General features: G+C 37.4%; 1 protein-coding gene across 2 annotated transcripts in view; it reads left to right on the top strand.

Annotated features, from left to right (window-relative positions):
• Nucleotides 1-27,279, top strand: part of lrmda (leucine rich melanocyte differentiation associated) — a 300,296-nt gene that overhangs the window by 201,504 nt on the left and 71,513 nt on the right. For both annotated transcript variants that reach the window (XM_077197128.1, XM_077197129.1), the window contains exon 5: nt 2,374-2,500. In XM_077197128.1, coding sequence (XP_077053243.1) covers nt 2,374-2,500 — 127 coding nt within the window. The remainder of the gene's footprint in view (nt 1-2,373; nt 2,501-27,279) is intronic.

Here is a 27,279-nt window from a genome sequence, read left to right as displayed (position 1 = left end):
GTGGGGGGGGGGGAAATCACATTATGAAATAAATGTTTTTCTCCAAAACACGTTGGCCACCAACATGGATCTGGGAATCTACAGGATCTGGAGAGATTCTGTATGGAGGAATGGTCTCTGATCTCCTGTCAGGTGTTCTCCAAACTCATCAGACATTATAGGAGAAAACTCAGAGCTGTTATCTTAAAAAAAGGAGATTGCAAAAAGTATTTAATAAAAGAGTTCCAATAATTGTGGCCTACGTGTTTTGGAGAAAAACATTTATTTCATAAACATTTATTTAATTCCCCTCCACTTTCAATTCTTTTTCTTCAATGAAAGGTTAGATTTTTGACAGTTTTTTGAATGAAAGATCAAAAGGATAAACGATGCAGATTTATTTTCTACAGCCAGTTTTGATCATATTTACCAGGGGTGCCATTAATTCTGACCATGACTGTATAAATGTTCGGATAAGCATACAACAGAATATTCTGGGGGCCATGAAAGTTAACCCTAACCCTTTCTAAGTGTAACTGCTCTTTCCTGGCTGGTAAAGAGTTAATGTTTGGAATCTGATTATGCAATCCAGATTACATGTAATCAGTTACTTCCCAGCTCGCTGTGTACATGGTTATTTATGTATATATATATATATATATATATATATATATATATATATATATATATATATATATTTACAATGATCCGATCACTTAAGACATTATAGGAATAAAGTATTTAGTAAAGTAATATAGATTTTTATAAATGTATTAAAATTAAGTTAACATGTGACCTAACTAAAACATAAATTTCGTTTTTTTTGGTTTTTTTTGCCCTGGTCAGTTAGGGTCAGTTAAATCCCTGACCCTAGACCCTAATTCAATTGAAACTTCACCAAGTTTGAGACATGGTACAATAGCAATGTAAAAAAATAATTTAAAAACCCTCAAGATCGCTATATTGTAAATTTGAATCTGTGAAAATGCTGTACACATGCAAAAGATACACACTGGGGTGTTTATGCAAATAGAGTTTAACTCTGAATAGATGTGGTGAAAAACATCCCCACACGTTTTTGATTCAGGCTTATCTTAATAGAATCAATCTGCAATCGTGCTCTCTATGATCCATCAGGAATAAACACGTAGCATGGGTTTGCCTTCGTCCTTCATCATTGTCATCATCATGGGTTTGTTGCTGGCTTTTGCATGAGAGCTCGGTTGGGAATCTGTCACTGCCCATACACACATCTGTTCACACCCTCCACTTAGTGTCTCTCTCTGTCTGTCTGTCTGTCTGTCTGTCTGTCTGTCTGTCTCTCTCTCACTCACTCTCTCTCTCTCCCTCTCTCTCTCTCTTTCTCTCTCTCTCTCTCTCTCTTTCTCTCTCTCTCTCTCTCTCTCTCTCTCTCTCTCTCTCTCTCTCTCTCTCTCTCTCTCTCTCTCTCTCTCTCTGTCTCTCTCTCTTTCTATCTCACTCTGTGTTTGAAGTCTTGACATGCCTCTTCCTCCATTCCAGTCAGCCTGTGAAAGAATCTGTTGTCATCTATGTATTCCCGCTATTATCTCACGTCATTTTCTCTCCCTGAATGAAAGACAGAGAGTGTGTGAAAGCGTAAAGAGATATCTGTGAAGCTACCCAAATGACAGCTTGGCAGATTCTGTCAATGTGGGCTTTTTATCTGTTTATATGTTGTCCTTATTTTTTTATTTATTTTGAAGTTAATTACCTATTTACAAATATTGCTACAGTTAATTTAATGCATTTTGAAAGAAATGTACGTTTAAGTTTTATTTTGTGTGGTTGCCTTGCAGATTTGAATCAGATTTCCCTTCTTCATTTAAATCTGCTGCACACTTGCAGTATTGACACTGCACTGGATATGGATAGTCAAACTTAAGAAGAAAAATAAAACACTTTTTGATGCAAAATACCCCCTTCCTAAAATATATAAGTAGTTTTATTTTGAAATTTTCTCACCGAGTAAAATAATAATAAGCATACATTTTAAAATTTAATGACTAGCTTTTTTTGTCAGTATAATTAAGGCAACACAAATTAATGAAATGTAATCTTTAATTATTACAATTAGTTGATTATATAAGGAACATTTGCTTCCTTCAAAAAAACAAAAACAAAGCTAGCACATTTAAATATTATTATAAACTTTACATTGGACTCAATATGACTGTTTATGTAGCTTGGTTTATTGCAAAGGACATTCTTATGATTTTAAATGTGTTTTAAAATGTTTAAGTTTAAAACTAAATTGTGTAAACTGCTATAAAACAACATAAAATTCTACTTTTGTGACCTGAAATCTGGCATGCTGTCTCGTTAGTCAAATCTGCTTTGTATGTTTTGTTTTTTTTCTCTTCATTTGATCTGTAGGTACTTTGTACTACATAAGCTGACAAATCTGAAGTTCCTGGACACCAGGAGAGTGACCCAGTGGGAGCGGTCAGAGGCCGAAGCACGTGGGGCTTTCATGAAGGTGGTCAAGCCGAAAAATGACCAAGTAAGTACAGTACTTCACTATAAAGAAAAAAAAGACAGAGACATATGACACATACACTAGAAAGGCCGAGACATATGACACATACACGTAACAGGATCAACAGACAGTTAAAATAATCCGAGATTAACTTACTGTGTATCCAAGATAATGGCCTGTGGTTTAGTGTGTAACTCAGTAGCCGGTTAAGTGTCTTTACTTTATGAAATGTAGGCGAATAACTAAACACCCTGACCCTATAAATGATTTGTGTAACCCCCCCCTTTCTGTGAAGATGACTATAAGAACTTAAAAGGCTAAGGCACCGTGAGATAATCCATCCCACTCCTTCTTAGCTCCCATTGTTTGTTCGTAGCAAATTGTCAGAATCTCTTAAGAGGTTACTTGTACGCAGCTCTTTGAAGACGTGGCCTTTCAATCTCGCCTGGCTGTTTAGAGGAGGGTCTTTTTAATGACCACGACATGACCTCCTTCCGTATGCATGAGCCCAGATCAAAGTGGACGGCGCCTGTCCGATCGGCCTTGACTCGCACGGTGTGACAGCGTTCTCCATCGGAGTGACAGCTCACGTTCAGAACAGTCACCATCGCTTAATTATCCATTGCACACACAATTATTTCTCTCTCTGGCTTGCGTTTGAAGGAGAGTCGTAATCTTCAAACACATCTCCATTCTCTTCTCCTATAGATTTTATGAAAGAATGGCTTTAGTAAGATTTGATTTCATGTAGTTGTACAGTCATAAAATATTTAGCTTGTGGTTGAACCAGGTCTTTATCTTTTCTTCTTCCCAAGAGCCATGAGTTATTGAAGCAAATATGGACGTGGATGCTCATGCAATTCGATGCGGTGTTTTAGACGACAGTGATGCTAATGTCACTTTTTTTATTTCAGCATTAAAGTGACAGGAAAAGTGAAAACCATGCAATGAATTAACCTCATTCAGGCATGTTTTTAGTTTAGAAGATATTTTGTTGGTTGGAAAATGAGAAAAGATGACTGTAAAGTGGAAAATAATGTGTTGTGCAACCTGTCTACTCAAATAAGACAAGACATTTCAGGACATGCTGCTTTGAGAGTGATTGAGGTGAATAGATGACCACATGTGAGATAAATAAAACAATTTCAAATAAAACAGTAACATAATGCCACAGTAGACCTATTTTAAGTCCAACCATTGAGCAGTTCCAGCATTTAATACTTAGTGGGCATGCTGTTGAAATAGAGAACTGTTTTAAATATCTGGGAACCGAACTAAATAGTGTTTATAGAAGTTATGCATCTAATCCAAAAGTTTTCCTGAAGTAATCTGGAACCTTTTAGAAACGGTGTAAAAATATTTTACAAAGCATTCTGTACTTTTAAACGGTGTTGTATTATGCAAACTTGACATTATTTAACATTATACGTCTATAAAATCTTTGCAAAATATTTTTGTTTTTATGTTTTTGGAGCCATGAGTAATATTGAGTCATGAAATTACACGCATAGCTAACTTGTCATGGTTATTTATTTTTGTAATGTTATAGTATTATTTTTATGCCTTTTTGCATACTACTGTATAAAGTGAAGCAAGACAATTTTCCACATTGTGGATAACATCGTTTCTGTCAAGTTTTTTAACATTAAGTATCATGAACTAACAATAAATAATACTATAATTCTAGGTTTATCCAACTTGATATGCAACTTGTTAAAATGTATTCGCATATGTACAATATGGTAACTTAACTTAGTGAATCATGTGTCAGATCATTGTACCTAATGCATAAACTAATGTTAACAAGTTGAACCTTATTGTAAAGTGTTAAAGTTTCTAAAGTCTGAAAGTCTACAGCAAAAAGACAAGAATATCTCTGGCCTGTCCACTGTCAGACACTTAAGCAGATTATATAGACTCTGCTGTAAGGCCTCTGTCCTCTCCACAATAACTGCTATTGTTGGGGCCTAGTGAGAGGGAGAAAGTTGGCCTTGCTCTAATGTCCCATGTCTGTGCTTGACGTAGCTGTCACGCCAACTTTTCCCTAGCATTTGTTTTGATTTAGATGAGACATGATGTGGCAGCCATAACAAGCTCTGTGGGGCATGTGTACTCTCTGTCTCTAATTGGCTTCATCATCATGCCGATTGTCTACTGACCAATAGTGCAGGTCACCAATTAATGAGCACCAGCAACAAGCTAGAAGATGATGGCATAATTAGTTATTTGTGTTTGCTTTAATTCTCCATCCAGTGGGGTGTCTTACGTTTAAAGACATGTTGGCGTTAACATTGTTACAGCAGACTGTAATTAGCTCTTCCTGCTTTTCCAAATTTCCCATCAAACCGGAGTCCTGTACATGACAGCTTGCTGTTGTACCATTGTGGTAGTCTTTGAACGTCTATCTGTGCCTGTCTGTTAGGTCTTACCTACTGTTTTCTGTGTCTGTTTAGTTTTGCACGTTTAAAGAAAGAAAAAAAGAAAATAGTACTGTGTGCGTGTACTATGTTTAATTGTGTAAAGCGAGATACACAGAAAATGATTGTTCAACACAGATTTATGATGTTTGGGTATCTTTTAAATTATTTTTTTTTACAAATGAAAACTAATATGATGATTAATGTGCTTTCTGTTTCCTTGCATGTTTAATGGGATCATGTAATGTTTTTCTTTTCCTTTTTAAATTATAAAACATATATAAAACCTTGCTGTACTATAAAAAAAACACTGATCCCAGTCCAAAAAGAGCATTTATTAAAATCAAGCTGCAAAAACGGCAGAATACTGTTTATTTACATTTACTCTCCCTTCCGAATGCCATGGTAAAGCATGCTGGGAAATATTGTCCCGTGTCAGTTAAATTTAAGTTTTGTGAACTCAAAGGAAACAGGAAGTTGATTTTTTTTGCTCAAAATACCCCTCAGATATTTTTATATAGGATGTTAAAGTTGTCACTTTTTGAGGGTGAGCACAAATGCACCGTTTTTGTGTCTGTCCCTTTAAATGCAAATGAGCTGCTTCTCCCGACACAGAGGGCGGAGCTACAACAGCAGCTTCGATTACCTCACACAGGCATGCACTGAAAATTAAAAAAAAAAAACCTTTTCGCTTTTATGTTCAATAAAAGGATGAAGAGAGTCAATGAGAAGTGACAATATATAGACAACTTTTCTGAATAATTAGTTGATGCATTTATGTAGCTTATGTGTTTTTATCTTCTAGTCATTGATTAGCATATTCTGTCTTGATAATCTATAAATCGTGTTCAGGTGGGCGCCGTTTATGTAAATTTTAGAGGAGGAATTTTGTGTACCCCGCCCATAGTTCACACTCATTGGCTCTATCACTCTGTCTCCTCTCCACCAGTAAGCTGGTGTGTGATGGGCGTTCTGGCGCATTATAGCTGCCGTCGCATCATCCAGGTGGATGCTGCACATTGGTGGTGGTTGAGGAGATTCCCCCTTCCATATGTAAAAGCGCTTTGAGTACCTCGAAAGCTATATAAATGTAACGCATTATTATTATTATTATTATTACCAGCTGTTTGTTGTAGTCCTTTAAAAGTTTCTTTAAAAGAAAATATCTCCCTTTGCTTTGAACTTTGAGCGTTGTAACTTTGCAGATGTTGTTTATGCTCAAACAGCAACATTACAAACTAACTAAAGTTAGAAAAATGAAATCATAATCAATCACCCCTTTAATTAATTTGCCCTACTCAAACCAATTAAATATTTTGAGCGTTAGGTTTTACAGTTTACAAAACACATTATTTTGGTAACCCTAAATAAACATAATGCAATTCACATTCAAGTAATCAACAAAGGCGGTAGCATAAAACTCTAATGTACATAACTGATAACAAAAAAGAAGCAATACTGTACAATTAAAAATCATCAAATGTGAAGTGTCACACAGAGAATTCTGGGAATGAAAAGTTCCCAGAATGAAAAGTTTACGGCTTTTCACTTTAAATAAGAAGAAGATTTGTTGTTTTACTTTAAAAAAAATAGTACATTTAACAGTATTTTAACAAAAATTATTTAACACAAAATGTAAGGTAAGAGGATTTTTCCTCTGTATATAGTGCGGGAACTTACCGTTAACCACTTAAAAGGTTTTTACTGTCGCATTTTTACAGTATTTTGAAAATAAAATTACAATCTTTTTTTTTTTCATATCATATACAATCATACAATACTTTTTTTTGAGAGAGTGTGTGTGGCTCATTTCAGTATAGATGTCTCATCTCTTGAATTACAATTTAAGGCACAGACAAATAAACTTAATATATACAAAAAAACATTTTTAAATAAATATTGAAATTGTGATGTTTGAAGGTTGCATTTAGGCTGATAGCATGATATTAGGCTGGTACACTAATTCAATACTTTAATACAACAAGAATACCGTAACGGTAAAACTTTTTCACCTTTTCCAGGAGTTTCAAATTATACCCAAAGCATAAGGCAAATAGCTGGACAGAAAGTGCTCATATCACATTCAGAGATTTCAATTTATTGTCTCCCAAAGTGATGTTGTATTTACTGAATGTTTTGAAATGTTTAACGTCTTTTGCAATTTAGTCCAAGGTGACATTTATTACAGCCTGTTGCAAACCTCTTTCTCCTCTGCATTGATTTTTTTTCCCCTCCAACCATGCACTGGTGGTCCTACAACTATATATTAATGTAAGTGGTTGAAAATGAGCTGTCTCGCTGTTGTTGTCTGGTGTCTCTGCATGGCTGATATGTGCTGGAAGGGAGGGAGGTCGTTTTGCGAGCTATAGTTATGAGGACAGGGTAATTGGGCCTGTGTTTTATTGGATTTCTAGAGTGGTGAAATGGAGTGATCTTCCAGCTTAGAGAGAGAGATAAAGAAGGGATAAACAACTACCTGCAGTAAACAAGGAAAAGCAGAAAGGGTATTTAGGATTTTTTCCCCCATATCCTTTCCCAAAGACAGGGTTAAGAAAAGGAAAGTGAAAAGCCTTAAGCTGTACTTTTGGGAAATTGGCCGTGTAGGAATGCCATAATGTGATAATTTTTTTAAAGGACTCAGAGGTCATGGAATGCGATGCTGTGAAACCACACTGAGGCATAAAAAATGAAAAAATAAAGTTGTGGTTAAATTTAGTCTCCTTGAAGAGCAGCAAACCCTTCATAGCATTGTTAATCTTTCACTTTAACTAACCATGGTCTACCAAAACTTACTGAGAACTGTGGTAACCTATTAGCAACTGAAGGACTTTTTTAATGAGGATGAAGTAGCTGTTTCACAACATAACTATCGGTAGCTACGTAAGGATATAATGGCTTTGAGATGTCAACTAGATTATGCGTGGATGAAGCATTTGATTTTTCTCACCACGATACACAATTTCTCCCACATCCTCCTCCTGGGTAATGAAAAACAGACGGCCCAACTGGAGGAGTTCGAGTCAGGGCTCAGTCCCATCAGTTCTAGTCACACAAACTCGGCTCTCCGTAATCCATGTTGGCAGAGCCAGGAAAGTTATGAGGTCGATGTACTTTCTGCATTTTTTATATTAATCTGCCTCTCATCAGAGAAGTTCATATCAAGACAGCAAAATTAAAGAGCCAAACTAAGACAGACCACCTCAGTGAAGTTGCCTGATAGCGTGCGATTATTGTATTTTTCAGTTTGTAAGCTCTGTAGAAAGCGAGATGGACAGAATGCTTCTCTTTCTCTCTCTGTGTCATCCCTCTTGTGGAATGTTGCCTTCTTCATCTCTCTATGAGAGAATTATGACTTCCCTGAAGCATTTAAACATAATAAACATCAAACTGTAGAACTGAGCGCCAGTGTACCTTCAGTGTTTGCTGAATCATTTTATGGATAAATCTTTCCTTGAAGACACCTATAAAAAAAATATTGTTGCAATGGGAAGTTCAATTGGCCAAACAGATTGTTCAGAAACAGTCATTACTGCTAATTTCTACAGACATCTTGTCTCTGAAACTAACTTGTGACGGGTATCTTAAGTTCAGTTTTGCTGATCCACAAAGATACCAGTCAGTTTTATTGCATATATTGCCATCAACACTTAAATTAAATTAAACCGAACACAACTGTGCATACTTGCAGCTAATATTTTGTGCATGCATGCAGGTGTACATCGGGAGTGTGCATGCTTGTTTTGTTGTTGATATGTGTGCTATTTTTTTCTGATCACAGGACACATATACATACTGTACATATCTGTCTGTATGTATCTGTCATTTATCTATCTATTTTTTATTATCTATTTTTAATATTATAAATATTTTATATTATAAAAATTATATTATCAAAAGTAAAAATGATTCATCCTGTAATTAATTCTTAATAATAATAATAATACATATTATTATGTATTATTATTATTAACCCAAATGCATTATTATTATTACATGTATTGAAGTACTTTATATCGTAATGTTATAAAAATGTAAGTATCCTTCTGGTAATTAATAATAATAATACATATTATTAATACATAATGAAACGTAATACTTATAATAACTGTAATAATAATCATGAATTATTATCTTCCATTAGTACATCTGAAATAAAAGAAGAACATTAATATAAACATGGCATCAAGTCCCCGCAGTACTGATCAAAATCCATCCGTCATCGTCTTTATGATCCCTGTACTTCCTGTGTGGAAGAGCGTAGCTATGAGAACACTGTCTCCCCCATGTGTCAGAAAACACGGTTTGGGTTTCCCCTCATCTCTCCTGAGGGACATGGGCTGGGACAGATTTTTCCTTCTGGCCTGAGGTGTCCAGCAGTGAAGTGTTTGGACCTCAGCGGGATCAGGCCGCTGAAAGTGCTCTGGCAGCTGGAGTTTTTGGGAGGTCGTCGTGAGGGCAAAATCCGAAAAAACAGCCGCAATTAGAGTGAGTGACTCATAGTGTCCACATAAATCATATGACATTGCACATCATAAACAGATTGTAAAACTTTAAAGCACAGTTAATTGTTAGTAATAGTTGCACGATTGATTTATGACCCTGTACAAAGCCAAGAGATAGGGGAGGATGACCTCAATGTCACGTCACTCTTATTACACGAGTGATATATTGCATATTTCGGCCTGAAAACAAGCAGATGTTTTTGAGGAGTTTTGTTTGAACAGCCACAATGATGTTTCCCATTTGCATTGCTTAATGGAAATTGAGGGAGAACGGACCATCTGTCCCTTGCATTTGCTCAACTGCTTTGACATATGACTAAATGTAGTTGTAAAAATGACAGTATTGAACTTATATGTTGTCAGGGCATCATTGACATCAATATCCAAAACCCTTACAATACAGAGATTTTTTTTTCTTTCCTAATTTAGATACTGATTAGTCATAATTAGTCTCATCTAATGTATATAGCACACAAAATTTGACAGTGCTTATTGGTCTGTTTATATTTTTCATACCAGTCTATTATTGTGGTATAATCTATTGTGGTATAAATTGCACTTAAAACAGAACAAACTGGTTGGTGATGTCTATATGTCAGTCAGACTGTCTCTATCTGTCTAAGTGGGCGGTTTCTGGCCTGAATAAGTAGGAATGTTGGTCATAACTTTTTTTCTTCTTCTTCCATTTAGTCGAGGCCTGTCCGAGAGAGTAATAATGAACTAAGCTGGAATTTCTCTAGCTGACGGATGCCCTCTGTGCTTCCGCTGTTAGCGTGGAAGTGGACAGTGCAGTTCTGCTATCACTACTAAGTGAGCTGTTTTTTTCCCAACACTTATTCAATGATGTTTTTGCAATTACAGAGACACCGACAAGCATGTCCCACAGCGCCAGCACTCATAGTTTAATTACAGTTTAACTTTTCAGTTTTCCTCTGATGATTGTAAGATGTTGCCAGGCTAATTAAACACAGATGGCTTATTCTGAAAGACCTCAGCATGCGTGCGTGTTGCCGCTCAGGTCCGTGCCAGTGTTAGCGTTTGGAGATAGAGCCAGATCATTAGGCATATATAAAATAATCCTGCGTCTGATTGTATCATATAATGCTAATTGTGTCATTGTGATTTATAAACATATGCAAATAAGCCAGTGCCGCTGATATTGCAATTGTAACACTCAATTTGTGTTTCATTAGGGTGAGGAGATACTGATAGCGCTTTATCACTTAGTTGATCTGCACTAAAGGATCCCAGATAAAATGTTATACCTCTGGAGAATGTTTCAGTGAGTAACTTTGATTAAAGGGAAACTGCTGCAAAAACCACCAAATTCCTAACTATGGAGCATAGAAATGACTATGATTAAAATCATTCATATACAGTGGGTTTTTTAATTAATTGATTTATTTCAAAATATTTTAATTGTAATATTTTAAAAAACAAATCCTAAATAAAAGTTATTTATTTATTTAGCACACTTTAGTGTTTTAAAAAGTACAAAATTATCATCAGATTTATTTTTAACAAACTGCAACAAGTGCTGTTCTCATTAAATCAAAATATTACAAAATCTGAAATTTAAATGTCCATTTCATTCCATTTTCAAATTGTTATATTGGTAATTTATTTTGTAATGACTTTTCCTTTACTTTTAAACTATATGCTATTTATATATCCTTTTTAATAACTTAAAATAAGTTTTTCTATTTTTTCCAACAAACTTTTACCTAAACATCTTCAAATTCACACGCAGCAGTGCGTTGCAAGAGCAGCACTAATTGTATGCAGTGCTTGGCGGCAGTGAAAGTGGCCGTGACAGAGATTGAGTGTTTTTCTTTCCCAGGGGGCTCTGAGCTTTTCTCACCCCATGTCAGTGGCTCCCTGTTGGGGCCCTGAATCTCAGACCTGCAGGAGAGCTGGAGCCAAAGAGGCAGCAGGAACTCTTATTACAGGGGCCGGTCGAACCCAAACAAGCCTTCAGACCCAATTCCCACTCTTTTCTGAAGTCACTGCTACTGAAAACAACTAGCAAAGATCACATTACACCTCCCTTTCTCTTATTTATATGGAGCCATATACTGTATATGTACAGTATATAGCAGATTTCCAAGCATGAACAAGAACTAGGTGCATAAATTCCCATGTTGTGTAGGAGCGAGTAATTGAAAAGCTCTTTGTAGCAGCACTTTGACTAGCCCGACAAAAGGGGCTGAAGTTATGGGAACTCTTCGCTCAGAGCAATACTTGTTGACTTGCAGAATTCAAGGAGGATGCCAAAAGGAAAGTTGCCCTATTCAAGTTTTTGCTTACACAAGGCCTCTTTGTGGTTTTTAAAGCTTGTCAGACACGTCAGGCCCAGTAAGAAACAGTATATTGTTTCCAGCACTTTGGATTCCTTTCCTTCTGACATCTGCCAGTCTGTAAAGATGATAAATTCTTGCCTCATTAGCCAGCGGTGTGGGATTACAGCCTGACAACACATTAATCACTTGCCTCTGTGGCAGGCCCCACTTGCAATAGGCATTGTTAACAAAACTTTTCTAATATGTCACTCTCCTCTCTGACAGGCCGTAATCAATCATCCTGATTGACAGAGCTGATAGATTACACTATTTATGCTCTGTGTAATGAAAGATAGCGTTTCCACCTACTGTCATTCCTGAGATAATGATAGCCCACCTCTGTTAAGCAACATACACACACAGTGCACAGAAGAAAGGAGGAAGAAGAAAAGGCAAAGCAGACAAACGCTGGCATGCATTGTGAACTTTAAGCAGACAATGTTCTACTCCTTGGTGGGTGTCTCTTTTTGTCGAGCGGCATTGTTTGGTAATACGGGCTCGCTTTAAGGAAGGTTTCGACAGCGACACCGCCATTGTGCGCTCACCAGAGCTCGTGTTCTGGCAGGGAAAAAGTCTACTTTGTCTACCTGAGGATTCGGTTTCCACTGCCTCATTGTGGAGGCGAAGCTTTTGTAGGGTTTTTGTTTTTCCCCGTCGGGAGGGAACGCGAACGACAGCGACGAATCTGTGGGCCGAAACATAATGATCGCATGATTTATAGCGCACCTCTTATGTAAATTTTTCAAATATTGGCAAAATTACCAGTAATTTGCGCTTTCTCATTTTCCGTTCGGCATCGTTCGCCTGTGTCTATTAGCGTCTAATAGCAGCTAATACGCGTTCTGGGCTTTGTTTATAATCTGGTTTACTTCATTGCTTGTGCATTTGCACTGAATCTCCACATATTCTTGCTGAAGGGGCTGCTGCGAGGAGTGCCATTTCAAAAAGAGGAAGCGAATGAAAAAGAGGAATAGTCCATCATGCACCTGACAGCTAGCGAATTTGGTGCTTTTCTTGTGAGACAGTGAGCTGTCAGGAAATTAGTTAACTGGAGCATATTGTGGAGAGGCAGGTAATTTAGCCTCATTGATGGCATCACATAATGGCTCACAGGAGTCAGCTCCCTGACCTGCCAGTTCTTTGTGTATAATGCAGAATTTAGTGGCATGCTCAATGCATTCTGTCAGCTGCACGATTGGATTCTCAGCCCACTGTATCTCAGCCTGCAACATATTGGTCAATTATTTCTGAGGCTGTCAATGCTAGGAGGCACTGTTATTTAGTGTGTGTTAACTTTGCATCATTAAGACGCCGTGCGACAGCGAGAGACACTCCCGAGCGTAATTTATTTTGATACGGGCACCGATAACCTTCATATTGTTTGACCTCCTGTTATGTTATGGAGGAAGAGAAAAATTCAACAGCTGTTGGTGTTACGTTCAGATTCTTTTTAATCTAGAGCTTAAGTTCAATACTCTTAGCGTCAGTGCCTATTTGTTGTTTTGTTTTGTTTTTGTCTTTAGCCATCAGACAGTTCGCATCTCCCCATCTCCGGTTAGCCTGGTTGTCATCCCGCCATTGTTGTATCCAGATATAGCAGTGCTTTATGAGATCCCAACACGAATATAGCTGCTCAGTATGCCATAAAATAGTCTATCACCCTCAGCACTGTGCCTGCATGCCGCAGCCCTTTCTATATGACGTAATTGCATTAGTCAATTAATATTCTCTATTTACGAGACAAGCCATTGAATAAACCGTATTACTGCTTTGACAATGTTGACTTTTATTTTAGATGAGTTTAATGGCTACTAACAAGCCTAGCAGTAAATAAACAGCCTGTGTGGGTGGTGAAGAACCAGAGTACAAGAAGCCTCGGGCCGCTGAAACCGAATGAGTATGTGAACGTTAAACGTGTCCATAAAAGCAGTAATATAGGCATTTGGATGGAGAAGATTAATGAGAAAGCTGAGTGAATGAAGCAGCATTGAGAGCCATGGCTATAGACCAAGCCTACAGTCCTCTTTCTCCTCAGCAGGCAGATGGGTATATAATTCATGTCATGAGGGGTCAAGCAGGGTAAACCTCTGCTAATAGGTAGATGTGCACACATGAGCAGAGGGGTGGAGTTAGGTTGCAGATCTGCTCGTGTGAGAACAAACAGCCGAGGCCTGCATGAGATTGAAGTGCACTGCATCAAAGTTCTCGGTTCACACTGACATTACTAGGTCAGAGCTGACAAACCTTTAACATGTTGATGCAAGACTGCAGTTCTTATTGGATGTCGGACATTCATATATATGTTGAAGATATCTGTTATATATGTAACTGTTCTAAATATTAGTACATTGCCTTGTGTACTGTCTACATAGGTAGCTACGTTCTAATTGAAAGCGAACTTCATAAAAGATGGTTTTGAATCTCTACGTGCAACAACTTCAGCTGTGGCTTTTAGTCCATCACTAAAACCCTTGAAGCCATTTTAATGCTGGTTTACTCCTTAAAGTTGACAAAAACAGCTTTTAAAAAATAACTTTTACTTTGTACTCAGGATAGAGCTGGGCAATATAGACCACCCAAAAAAATTATATCTGCTGTAGTTTTTGGCTGAATGACAATGTGCGATATATCTTGGAATTTTCTACTTTTTTCCAGTAAAAAAGGTGAAATTGCTCTGTTAAATGCTCTCTAGAATTAATATGCCTAGTTTAATTTTCAGGTAATTTATTTTTTATTTTTTATAAAGTCTGAAAGAGTTCTCGTAAGACTAGGATGGTGACGTTAAAGTAATGCGACTGTGGTGTAGTCTTTATAGCCTATATTTAGCTTTCTACTTGTGGTGATTGTACCTAGGCTTCAAAATTCATAAACATTGTGTGAAGATTACCATGTTGAACAAAACAAAAATGTAAGAATCATAAACTTTTGTTGATCATAGAGCTTATTTTCTGCAATAATCTGAAAAACAGTGGAAAATTCTATTGGGTTTTGTCGAGGGACTTCCTCAAAAATACGTCATCTCGGCACTGTATTAGCCTTAATTTTTTTCTACATATATGGCCAGTTTGAAAAAACAATCAGGAAAGAAAATTCTTCCAGTAATTTAATATATTTTTTTTTAATTTAATTGTAATTAGAACTAAATAGATTTAAAGAGAATGTTGCTAAGCTAACTACTCTATACTCTAAAACAATGGTTCCAAAACTGGCCCCCAAACTGTTGATTTAGTTTAAGTTATTGCTTTATTTATTATATTAATAATTAAATTAATTGAATTTTAAGAATATGACACAGAACACAACACATACATTTAATAGGGTTAGAAAAACATTGCCCTTATAAAGGTAAAAAAATGCACCTGGAAATCAACTTAAGGGGGCAAATATCGTCAATTAAAGAAAGAAGTGTGACTGCAGTCTAAGTGGAAGAGATGGGGTACGCAGAAGGATGTTAAATGCAGGGGGTACGCCACTGTTCCCAAAAGTTTGGGAACCACTGATCGAAAAGAAACATAGCACACACAAACACACAAAAGTGTGAACACGATCTCAGGTATGTATGTTTGGGACTGTGAGGGTTAATCATGTTCATTATTCACTGTGCATTCTTAATGCAGCAGCCCTCCACATTGTTGAATGGCCTGTGAGAGGGAGGCCCATTCTCCTCATTCACACTATGAAAGGAGAGAGTCTCTGATCCATCAGAGCACAGGCCTCCTGCAAACCCTGTGTGCCTCTGGGGTCGCCCGCAGGTCAGCAGGGTCAAGTGATACTCACACCACATTCATCCTTTACTTAGAAGAGACAGAGAACGAGATTGAGGGAAAGAGAAAGACCCCTTTCAAAACCTCAAACCCCAAACTATTCAAGTTGTCTGCATATCTCACCCTCCTTTATTAGTGCCATGTACATAAATGCTCAATTTGAGTAATGAGTCAAATGAGTAATTTTGTCTCGTTTTCCATCTAAACCTCTGATATCTGTATCAGCTGATATGTTGTGTTCTGAAGGATCATGTGACACCGAAGACTGAAGTAATGTCTGCTAAAACATTATATTAAATACATTATTTATAAAAAATACATTTTAAATACAAAAACAACAAACTTTTGACTTTGTCTTTCATGAGAAAATATCTATTTTTTCTCACCCCTTTTTATTGTTTTTTTTATCAAACGGCACTAAATCTTGTTAGATTTATGCTTACAATATGCCAATGGGCTAAGATAAATAAAAAATTAATTCACTGAAATAATCATCTTAAAAAGTGTTCTTATATTTCTCTAATTTTATTGGGTGTTTAGACAATTGTGCTGGGGAAAAAGGTACTAATTATTAATTACTTTTTTTTTTCATTCATTCATTTCAGTGTCAGCTTTGGGCTGATAAGTAACCACCGAGAACACCCTAGCAACCATACGGAAATCCATAGCAACTTCCTGGGCAACCACCCAGAACACCCTAGCAGCCACATAGCAACACAAAAACAACTACACAGAACCCCTTACCAACTGTCTAGCAGTGCCCTAGCAACCACCCAGAACACCATAGCATTGGGCATCGAGTAAAAAAACAAACGTGTGGGCATTAATGAATGGCAAATAATACATCTTATTTTTAAGCTTGACTGGCATTGTGAATGTTTAAGTCATTTCTTGGATTTCCTCATGCTAGTGAAGTAATAAATGAGCATGTTGATGTTTGTAACCAGAGAGGACGCTTTGCCCAGTTAAATGTTGGAGTAGGCTTCATCTTGTTTTTTAATTAACAGTATATTGCACAGGTGTTGAGGACAGTTGTGACTTCTGACATTAGTGTCTGGCTATTAATACCCAGCATGTGACCTTCGGGAAGCTGGCATTCACTGTGGAGCTGACAGATTCATGGCTCTGTTGCCCTGAATAAGGTTGTCACATATTTTTAAGTGCTTGAAACAGGTCCAGGGTGCCATAAACCTCAGACATTTTAATTCAGGCTGAACTGTAAGTCAGAATTTGCCGTATAAACGTTGGCCCTTGAATAATACAGACAAGGCTAATAGCTAGGATTAAAGCATTACTTGGACTTATTCAAGCATGATAACATCCCCTAGCAGCCATCAAGTTTCACCCTGTGTAAACCATAAATTCCAAATGATGTGAAGTCATGAGGTGAAATCTCAGTAGAAACTCTATTGCGAGCTTAGCTCTTAGCTTCCCGTGCGTGTCAGTCGTGTCCCGCAACTCCATCCGTGAGAAGGAGGTGTCTGGTTATTGTGTTTAATCTGCACGCTCTAGACTGCAGGTTGCATTGAGGGGCAGCAAAGGGAGAGTTGGGTTACGGCACCGCCAATGCTCTGTTGACAGAGAGAAGGGTAGAGGAGAGCCATTCTGCCCTCTCTGCAGGTGTTATAAAGGTGCGGATTCCTTTCCAGCTGCTGCCAACCGAGTGATGAGATACAAACTGACAACAATAAGCTATTATTGAGGCTTTCTTCCTCTCCTGGTGTATAAAAGTCACAGTTGTAACCCTGCGCTCCGACACGGGATAAAATAATATCTCTGAATCACCTGATATTGGCAGTGGGAACAGTAGCCTGCCAGTGGCACAATAGCCGCTGCCTTGCCCTGTTTGCTTGCCAGCTGGAAGCAACGGTCGACGGGCTTGTTTCAGGTAATGTGATAAGTGGGCTGTTCTTACTTTCATCACACCTCTTCCAAAAGCACAAGGGACCTGGCCCTTTTCTCAGCTGTAAAGCAAGACTCAGCCGTTAAATCAGATAGGCTTACCGTATCCTGTCATAACTCATCAGACTTCCAGACAGCTCTCCTCCATTCCGCAGTAATCAAAACGGTAACTTGTCCCTACAAAACGCTTCATGTTTTTCTAATTTAAAAAGTCACTCAAATAAACCTTACTTGATACACGTCTCGGAGCTGCTGCTAAAAGGTTGCATGTGCTATCAGAGGAAAAAACGAGAAAGAAAATAATGCCACGGACTAGACGTAGACGTTTTCTCTGATCAGAGGGAAAAAAAGAAGCTTCTGACTGCTTTCATCAGTTTGCAGCGCTGTTTTTGGGGCAATCCTGGATGTCACTCATGTCAGGACTGGCTGACACCTGTCTGGTGTGTGGGGCTGGTCTGAGCTCTCTGTGTGTCTGTCAGGCGCTTGAGAGACTGTTTGTTTCCAGGCCGCTTTTGAGCCAGACGCCTTGCTGGCGCTCCAGGCCATGACCAGACTTTGAGCTCATCATGCCAGACATGACAGGCCTCCTTCTCTTTGGTGTTAAGACTGAGTACGCTCTGTAGCCCAGTGGGGGAACCGTTTCAAAATGGCGGCTGACTTTTTTTTCATCCAGCTTCTCTTGAACTGCACATCACAGGGAAGATCAATATTGTATGTGCTAATACGATTCTATTGTAAGTTTAGCAAGAACTTGTAAACATCCACCTTCACTGTATACTACACTACTTCCAGATGTGTGTACTATGGGAAATTGTTCACTTTATTTTCAGAACACAAAGTAAAGACTTGAATTAGTCTAACTGTCCTTTAATCGTTAACATTAACATGAAATACAGATCGCTATTCTTTTTACTTGTTACCCGATGTATTTCTTAAAATATATATAATAATATATATTTAGCACAGGACTTAATTTACTCCATCTGGAATTGATTGGATCATGAAAAGTGGCTTTTACCAGAATCAGTCCCGGTGTTAAAGTAATTTGACTTGATTTTAAAGGTAATTTTGATTAATAATTTATGTATTTTACACACACACACACACACACACACACACACACACACACACACACACACACACACACACACACACACACACACACACACACACACACACACACACACACACACACACACACACACACACACACACACACAAAATGCATTAACAGGTCATTTTGCACAGTTTAGTCAGAAAGCTTCTTTACCTTTCCAGTATGTCTTTGTTTATTCCATTCATCTTTTCAGTTTTTATTTACTAACCCATGCTATTTTTGATTAGTCATGTAATCTCTTTAACACTGAGGGATATCTATGTCATGACTTAGGCTGGCAAGCTTGCCATCAGTATCACATTTTGAAGGCATCTGCTTGCCTGTCTTGTGAAATGAGATATAGTGATGGTTTCATATTCTAACTCAAGATTAATGTGTTTTTTTACAGCCTGCTGGGAGCTGCAATTGTACATGTCACTATAACATAATATCTGGCTTTAAAGACATGACTATTCATTTTAATGGCCTTTTCGACTCCCAATTGAACATTACAATGCATACTCGTCTCCAAGCATACTCATCACTCATTATGATGTCAAATCATCATAATGCACTATTCCATGGAAGTTCATGCCCGTAGAGTTTGCTGTTAATCAACTTCCTTGTTTAGCTCCTACTAGCTCTAAAGAAATTTGATAAGGCACTACCTCTATGATACAAAGTTCAGAAGTTCATTTTACTTCTTTAATGTCAAATATTTCTAAGTGAAGCTGGTTATTCAATGACTTGATTGACTGATCTCAGTCAACACTTAGAATAATCAGGTTTAACAAAGATGTTTGCAACAGGGAACACTGCAGAAAGACTTGTTTCACAACCCATCCATTTTCCATCTAGATTTACATAAAGCCAAGTTTGACTGGTCACTGACCCGACATGTCTTGCCTCTTTGAAAACTCTTGTTTATCTTCAAATAAACAAATCTTTAACTGAATAATAGGCTTAGACCTGCTTACACAAAATCTCTCGCTCAGATCAAATGCTCTGTGTTATTTTTCTTGTGTTATTGTTGGATGAATGGGGGCCATTGCTGGCTGGTACAAATATTTTTGGTTAGATAATCCGGTAATGTTTCGCTTTGCACTTTGTCCAAACACACAGTTCTTTTTTGAGTCCAGCTCCACATGACCAGAACGCTTTGTGGGAGCAGAGTTTGATTAAACCGAGCCGGTAATAGCCATGAGCTCATGACTTGTGGTGTACATCATTTATTTAGACATTCCTTCATGGTGGCTGTTTGCTCTTTCACAGTTGTCAGTTGTTTTAACTTTAACAGATGAATTAACATTAACTGATTTATTTAGCATAAAGGTGCAGTGACTTTATGACGTGTATACATTTTTGTACAATTTCTGATTCTGTTATTTTCTTGCAAAATAATAAATATTTACATATACACTTAAATGGTTCAAAAGTATGCGATCAAATTTATCAAAAGTGCAGTAAAGACATAATATTACAATAAAATACAAAATAAATGTTGTCAATTGTACTTTCTATTCATATAGTAATGTGTCATTGTTTCCACAAAAAAATATTAGGCAGCACAACTATTTTTAACTGCTAATACTAAGAAATGTTTTTTGAGCCGCAAATCAGCATATTACAATGATTTCTGAAGGATCATGTGACACTGAAGACTGGAGCAATGATGCTGACAATTCAGCCATTACAGTAATAAATGACACTTTAAAATACATTAAAACATTTATTTTAAATTGTAATAAATTTCAAAAAGTTAGTTTTTTATGCTGTATTCTGATCAAATTAATTTTCAAAAACATAAAGCATAAAACATAAAAACACAAAAAACACAAACTTGTGAACCAAAAGTGTATATAAGTGTAGTAAGAGATCAAAATTGTTTACATTTTTAGCTGTCAACAACAAAATATTAAATGAGCTTTTTGCTACAAAGAATTGAATAACAGTTCACCAGACTTTATTAAAAAAATTTGTTGTGTGATTTTAATTATTAAATGCATTTGAGACAGCCAAAGCATGAAATGTGTTTAGAACTGAACGGTTTCCATGGCAAGTTTATTTAAAAAATGTGTGTGTGTGTGTGTGTGTGTGTGTGTGTGTGTGTGTGTGTGTGTGTGTGTGTGTGTGTGTGTGTGTGTGTGTGTGTGTGTGTGTGTGTGTGTGTGTGTGTGTGTGTGTGTGTGTGTGTGTGTGTGTGTGTGTGTGTGTGTGTGTGTGTGTGTGTTTTGTTAAATTTAATTACTAAATGCAAACAGTTTTTCAGTTTACTGTACTTCATTCTCATTCGTCAACATTCTTTTCGTTATTTCCCTATAGCGGTTAATAAATCGGAAGTATTGCACATTCACAGAAAACACCTTACTTTTGTGTAAAAAAACAAGGTATAGATAGATAGATAGATAGATAAATTGTTGTACAGTGATTTACAGAGTAGCTGTTAAACATGTATTTTAGCTTTATTGACCAATCAGCATCCTGAATTTTTTTAATAAATAATTTTAATGCATGTTACCCAACTAAAATGTTTCCCCTCAGGTCTAGACCACGAGAGCTGTGTTTAGGGCATCTCAGCTGTGTGTTTTTGTGTTGTTATGTCACCCCCTCTGAGGCGGTGTTTGTTTAACGCTGCCCGCAGGCCCGAGCAGCACGGATTGTGACCTCAGTGCATTTCCGCAGTGCGTGTGACATGGAGGCCAGGCCGCTGCAGGTATACATGTGCCGCCACGCTGCGTCTCTGATCTATACTCACCCACACAGCTGAAGAGGCCACAGACACTGCTACATCTACTCTCACAGATTATGCTCCTTGCCCGGGAGAGAAAGATAAGGATGAAATAACCAAGCGTATTCTCTAGCACGATGCTGTGTAAACATCTGTGTTTTACCTGTCATTTCCCCTGAGAGCTGTCTCATTTCCTTTATCTCACAGCACTCAGCGTTCTGCATGAAATTTGATCCTGCCCTTTCTCCTGCTCTACATGAATGCCATTTTGTCAAACAGGGAAGCCATTCTTCATGGGATGAGTCGTTTAACATTTGTTAAATGTGGCATTCACCAGTGTGGTGGACCGCGGTTTAAATCAGTGCTTATTACTGTGATTTGGAGAGGCTTGTCTGCTCGGCTTTGCCGTAGGTGCGAACATGCGACATAGCTTTTGTTTTGCTCAGCGGTGTTGTTTACACATTCATTAGCGGGCTTTGGTTTCAGCCGAAACTCAAAGTGACTTATCATGGTGCTTCATCACATATATCCATGACAACATAAGTGCCTTCAGAAAACATCTGCTGCTCCACCTTCACAGTGGCTGGGTGGTCCACCGGTGGCCTTTCTGAGAGCAGACTCCTGGTTTTGACTATCATTGAGGGCTCTTTATCAGATCACATCAGCACTACGCTCACCCCTAAGGTGGAGCATCGGAACAGAACTCTTTAAGTCAAGGATTCTCAACATTTTTGGTACCATGTTTACCATTATTTAAAAAAGAATTATACATTTTACTTTGTTTTACTCTTTCACTTTTAACTTTAATTGTTATTGTCTTGAGTGGTGTGTTTTTAAGATGCTGAGTTAACCGTCTCAGTCAGTCAGTTAACCCTCTGCTACAGTCAGTTTAAAAAATAAATACAAAACTTATCCTTTATTGAAAGAAAAAAGTTGGCAAAAAGCCTGAACTCAATATTTGTTGATAATATTGCATTACAAAATATGTATAAGCTTTTTTTATGTAAACAAAAAAAAAACTGTAGACTGCACCACAGTAAGGGAACACCACAAGTGTGACTTTGTGCCATTTTGTACAAGATAAATGCATTTCAAAACAAACCTACTTTGTTAAACCTTTGGTAATTGAAAGAAAACAATATTGAATCCAATATTAACTGATAATTTAGAGTAATGCGAAAATCAAATGCGACAATGTTAACTAGCATTCTCAGAAGAAGAAAAAAATCATCTCTGGTTCAAAATGACCCAAAGACTACCTGGATAAAGAGACACTTCACACAAAAATGAAAATGATCTCATCATTAACTCACCATCATGTCTTCCAAACCTGTATAACTTGCTTTCTTCTGTGAAACACACACACACCATTTTTTGCCCATATTGAAAGACAATGGGATCCAAATTTTGCTTTGGACACCATTGACTTTCATTATATGAACAAAATCAGATCTTCAACACGTTTTCTTTTGTGTCCATAACACTCATCAATGCCTTCAGAAAGTGAAGTCATACCGGTTTGTAACTTTAAATAATTTAAAAAAAATCTGTGCTACAAAATTAATATACAAATAAAATAATGCTCAAAATGTAAAACTATACCATAAATAAAGTTCAACCCTAAGGTTGAGAACCTGTGTTTAAAGTCATGGCTGCCATTGCTGTTTTTGCTGTTGTTCTTCTTTTATAGAGCCTGCTAAATACAAATCAGCTGCCAATAGAGTTGGGGCTCTGACAGGTTCTCTCTCTCTCTCTCTCTCTCTCTCTCTCTCTCTCTCTCTCTCTCTCTCTCTCTCTCTCTCTCTCTCTCTCTCTCTCTCTCTCTCTCTCTCTCTCTCTCTCTCTCTCTCTCTCTCTCTCTCTCTCTCTCTCTCTCTCTCTCTCTCACCCTTTAATTCTGTCCCCCCTCCGTCTAAGAATGGGCTGTGCCTCCGGGGGCCACATCACTTACCTGCTGACACACAGGACATGATTGATGAGCAGCCTCGGGCGCTGGAGTCGACTTTGTCAGCTGCTCATAATTTATACATCTTATCTCTGTCAAAAGAAAAGACGGAGCATGGCGTATGGAAATGAAAACACGGGCCTTGTTTAGGCTTCCAGTATGCACGGCACACAAATCGAAAGAACTTTGATTGCTATCTGCCGTCTCTCTCATCGGGCCCTAAGTGTCCCGGCCCCATATACTCTATGTACGTCTCTGCTTTCTGCGCTGGACCAAACCGTGATTCTCAGCTGACAGCGGTTGCCAGCGTTTTCATCACAAACCAGCTGTAGACATGCTGGAGTGGACGATACCACAAACTTATGCTCTTTTAGCCTTTTCAAATGAAAAAGGCATGCAGTTGAGAACCTTTAAAAGTGTTCCTTTCTGTCAAAGGTTCATAATATAGAAGTATTTAATCTTTAATGGTTGCAATACTGTATGTGTTCTGGCAGTTTATCATTTTGTCTCAGCCTGTTTTTCCAGTGTTATGTATGTATAGAGAGTTGTTTTATTAGAAACCATGTAGCAGTTTTCCAAAATGAACACACATCAAGCATTAAATGGGAGTAAAGATCGCAGTTGCAGAGTATGAAACGGTGAAACTCGCCAGCTGGCCGATAACTGTCTACCGCGTGTTTCATGGTGAAGTGCAGCACTGTTCTATCCGCTGATAGCTCATGATCCGAGTTTTCAGTATTCCAGAGCGGTTCGTTTCGGTGCGTCGCTTATAATGTACATTCTAAAATGCAACATGCACCAGTCATCTTCACAGATTTGTTATGAAAGCATTTGTAAATCTGTTGTCAGCAAAAGGGAAGCTATTCCTGTGATTTTATATAAAAATATAAGCTCTATGGTTTAACGTTTAAAAGCAAAGATGGTTATTACATGTTATTATTATTAATAAAAATGTTTAGTTTACAGTGCAATATTATTATATTTCTTTGTTTATTTAATTTTTATAATTTAAATAACAATAAACTAAAAATAACATTCCTTTGATGTTAAATAACAGACGCCTTATTTATCCTCCATTGACTCTAAAAGGTTTGTGAATAGAAGAAAATGAAATACATTTATTGTTAGAGTAAGCACACCTAGTCAAAATGAAACCCAAAAAACAGAAGTGCAAATTGCGTCTCCGATGATGTGCCGCGTCATCTTTTCAACACTTGTTTTCTTTAGTTTGTCAGTCTTATTGTCAGATCCATCATCTGTAACTTGTTATTTTAATTCTGATGACAGATGAGTGACGCTCCAGTAGATATCGCAGTCAGGCACCCTTCAAACCCATTGTTTGCTTGTTTGCAAGAGATACATAAAAATAGTCACAATGTAAATGAAGCCAAAAACATTTTCACATACAGTAGGTATGACACAACTGACCTGTTCCAGTAAAATTAATTCCGCTGAACAGAGTGTCTCTTAACCAGTCTTTTGATTGTTAGAGGTTGAATGTCATGTCAGCTTTAAACTGACTTGACTTCTCTTGTCTTGTTTACTGGCTAACAGCGTAGCTGAATTAGAAAGTTTAAAACACTCAGCTGTAATCATTCTTAACTCCTTGTGCTTATTTATGTTTGCTCAAACCCTTTTATTCTTCAATATTGTGCTCCACCAAAGCTTTTTTTTGTTTTTTTGTTAGCATGACTAGCAAAACAGCTTTGATTCCATAACCCCTTCCTGCTATTGATCTTTTGTCATAGATAAAAGAACTTTCCTGAAATCATGCATTTTTCATGCCGATATCAATGGGTTCAATTGATGTTTTTGTATTTGGCGCTAAGGTTTGCTTAAAGCTATACTTGGCAATGCTGTCTGTTTTGCTCTATTGATTCAGTAGTTTTGTATCTTGGATATTGGAGGCACCGGTCCCTTGACATCACTTTACTTTGCCTTTGATCAACATAATAGCTCTGAGCAACAGTGTAGAATCAAGTAAATTAGACTAATTATGAAGTTTTAGGAAGATAGTGTATTGTGTATTGCATTAAAATTGAAAGATATTCAAGCAGTCCTCAGAAAATGTGCGTCTGAGGAATATTGTTTGAGGCCTGCTCATAACACATGCTTGATGTTCTCATGAACTACACGCTCAACTGAGAAACTCATTTAACCTGCCTCAATATCAAATAGATGATATTATTAGATCATAGAGGTTTTGAGACACATTAATGCCAGTTGTGAAAGATCATTTTCAGTAATGGAGTTATTTTTTGGCATTTTGCATGGGGAAGAAAACAATCTGAAAGTGATAATATTGATTGACAGAGTTACAGTTTCAACTGCCTCCTAATTTGCATGATTAGTTCTTTAGTGTAAATAATATATAATGTTTCGCATGAATACAGCTGTTTATATGGTGTTGGAATATTAGATTGACACAAGTTTTATCTATTTTGTTGTTAATTAACACACTTTTTTGAAGTGATCTTATATTTTAGGATAGCCTGATTTTTGGAACAGCAGACAATGTTCAAAGACAGCTACTTTTTATTGAAGAGCAGTGAAGCTGTTAATAATTGTAACGTGACAAACACATTGACAATGTTCACACTGTAATAGGTGGCAGACGAATCAAAAAGCATATTGCTGTCACCTTCTGCTCATTTGATTGAGTTTTTTGTTATTCTTATTTCACTTGATGATTCTCCTCCCTGCGAAGAAATGTTACATCCAAGATGCTGTGTCCAACTATGGCCATGTAATTTTTCCTTAATGATTCACTGAATTGTCTTTTGTATGTTATATGAAGAAAACCGGGGCTAGTAGTCAATTTTTATTTGTGGTTTATTTAGCTGTAGATGGCTAGCTGCAAGATATATAACAACCCGTTATAGACCGTTATAAGCAGTGTTGGGGAAAGGTGTGTAATGTGTTACAGTACTGCGTTACTTCTTTAAAAAAAGTTTTTTTTTCTCACCTGGGCTGGCCTTGCTTGTTTTTTTGTAATAACAAAAAAACGATTTTTGACAAATGTAAAGGCCCTTTCAAACCAAAAGTGAAATGAATAAGCCTCAGGCTGAAGAAAATGTACGTCTGTAGAAGTCACTGCTTAAACAAACCTTTCAGCTGCGCTGTCATTTTGGTTTGCAGACAAATAGGACACAACATTCGTACTTCAATAAAAAAAAAATATACAAAAGTGATGTTTAACTTAAGTCATTTTTGCATATTTGTATGGTTGAATTGGATCATCAAAGGTCAGCAGCAAAAACATTGCAAAGTGAGATTATATACATGTTGTATTTGTATATTTAACATATTTATTTATTGCAGGTTTGCATTTCACTGTTTTTATTCATATAGAGGAATACTAAATCTGTGTGCAACTGAGATGAGTAAATTTATACTCACATTTAGTCTAGAATTACAATAACCATCATGTTTACACAGCGCACACAACGCCTCTGCACTTACTCACAGAATTTACAGAAATTGTCATTAGAGTAGGTGTTTGAAGCCAACATATTAAATAACAAGCATTGTTGTAATTCGAGCTATATATAATGCTGCTGTTGTTAGTTAGTAGCTGTCTTAAAGTTAGTTAGTAACTGTCCTCCATTTTGAGCCACGTTTATGAGAAAGTCATTGTGCCATATAGGCTTGTCTTCAAGACTACAGGACCAATTTAAGAGTAGCCCCCACAGGAAATAATTCCGAAATGATGTTGTTGCAGAGGCGCGGCTCCTTTTGTTGTCAGGTGTTAAATAACACTTTGGACCAAGGACAGCCAAATGACAGAGTCCTCTCTGGTAGAATCTAAAAAGAGGAAAAATATAGTGCAGAGATGCAGGAAGGACTCCTCAAAGAGGTGACCATCAGCACAGCACTGAGATGTTTGGCAGCACACTGCTGCCATGGTGTAATTGGAGAGAAAACATATATGGGTGCAAATTACCCCCTGTCAGTGACATTAAAAGGAGAACCGCTGATGTCTGAGCAAGAGGCAGCGGGAAAAGAGAACGAGCGGGCGGGCAGGGAGAAAAGTGGAGGCTAAGTAAAAAGCAGATCAAATGGAAACATGGCGGGAACGAGGGGTGAGAGAGCGCATGAAAATATTTCGGA

The sequence above is a fragment of the Siphateles boraxobius genome, unplaced genomic scaffold, assembly GCF_051911475.1.
Source record: "Siphateles boraxobius isolate OS27281-9 unplaced genomic scaffold, OSU_SipBor_1 37, whole genome shotgun sequence".
Lineage (NCBI taxonomy): Eukaryota > Metazoa > Chordata > Actinopteri > Cypriniformes > Leuciscidae > Siphateles > Siphateles boraxobius.
This window is presented reverse-complemented; position numbering and strand designations above follow the sequence as displayed.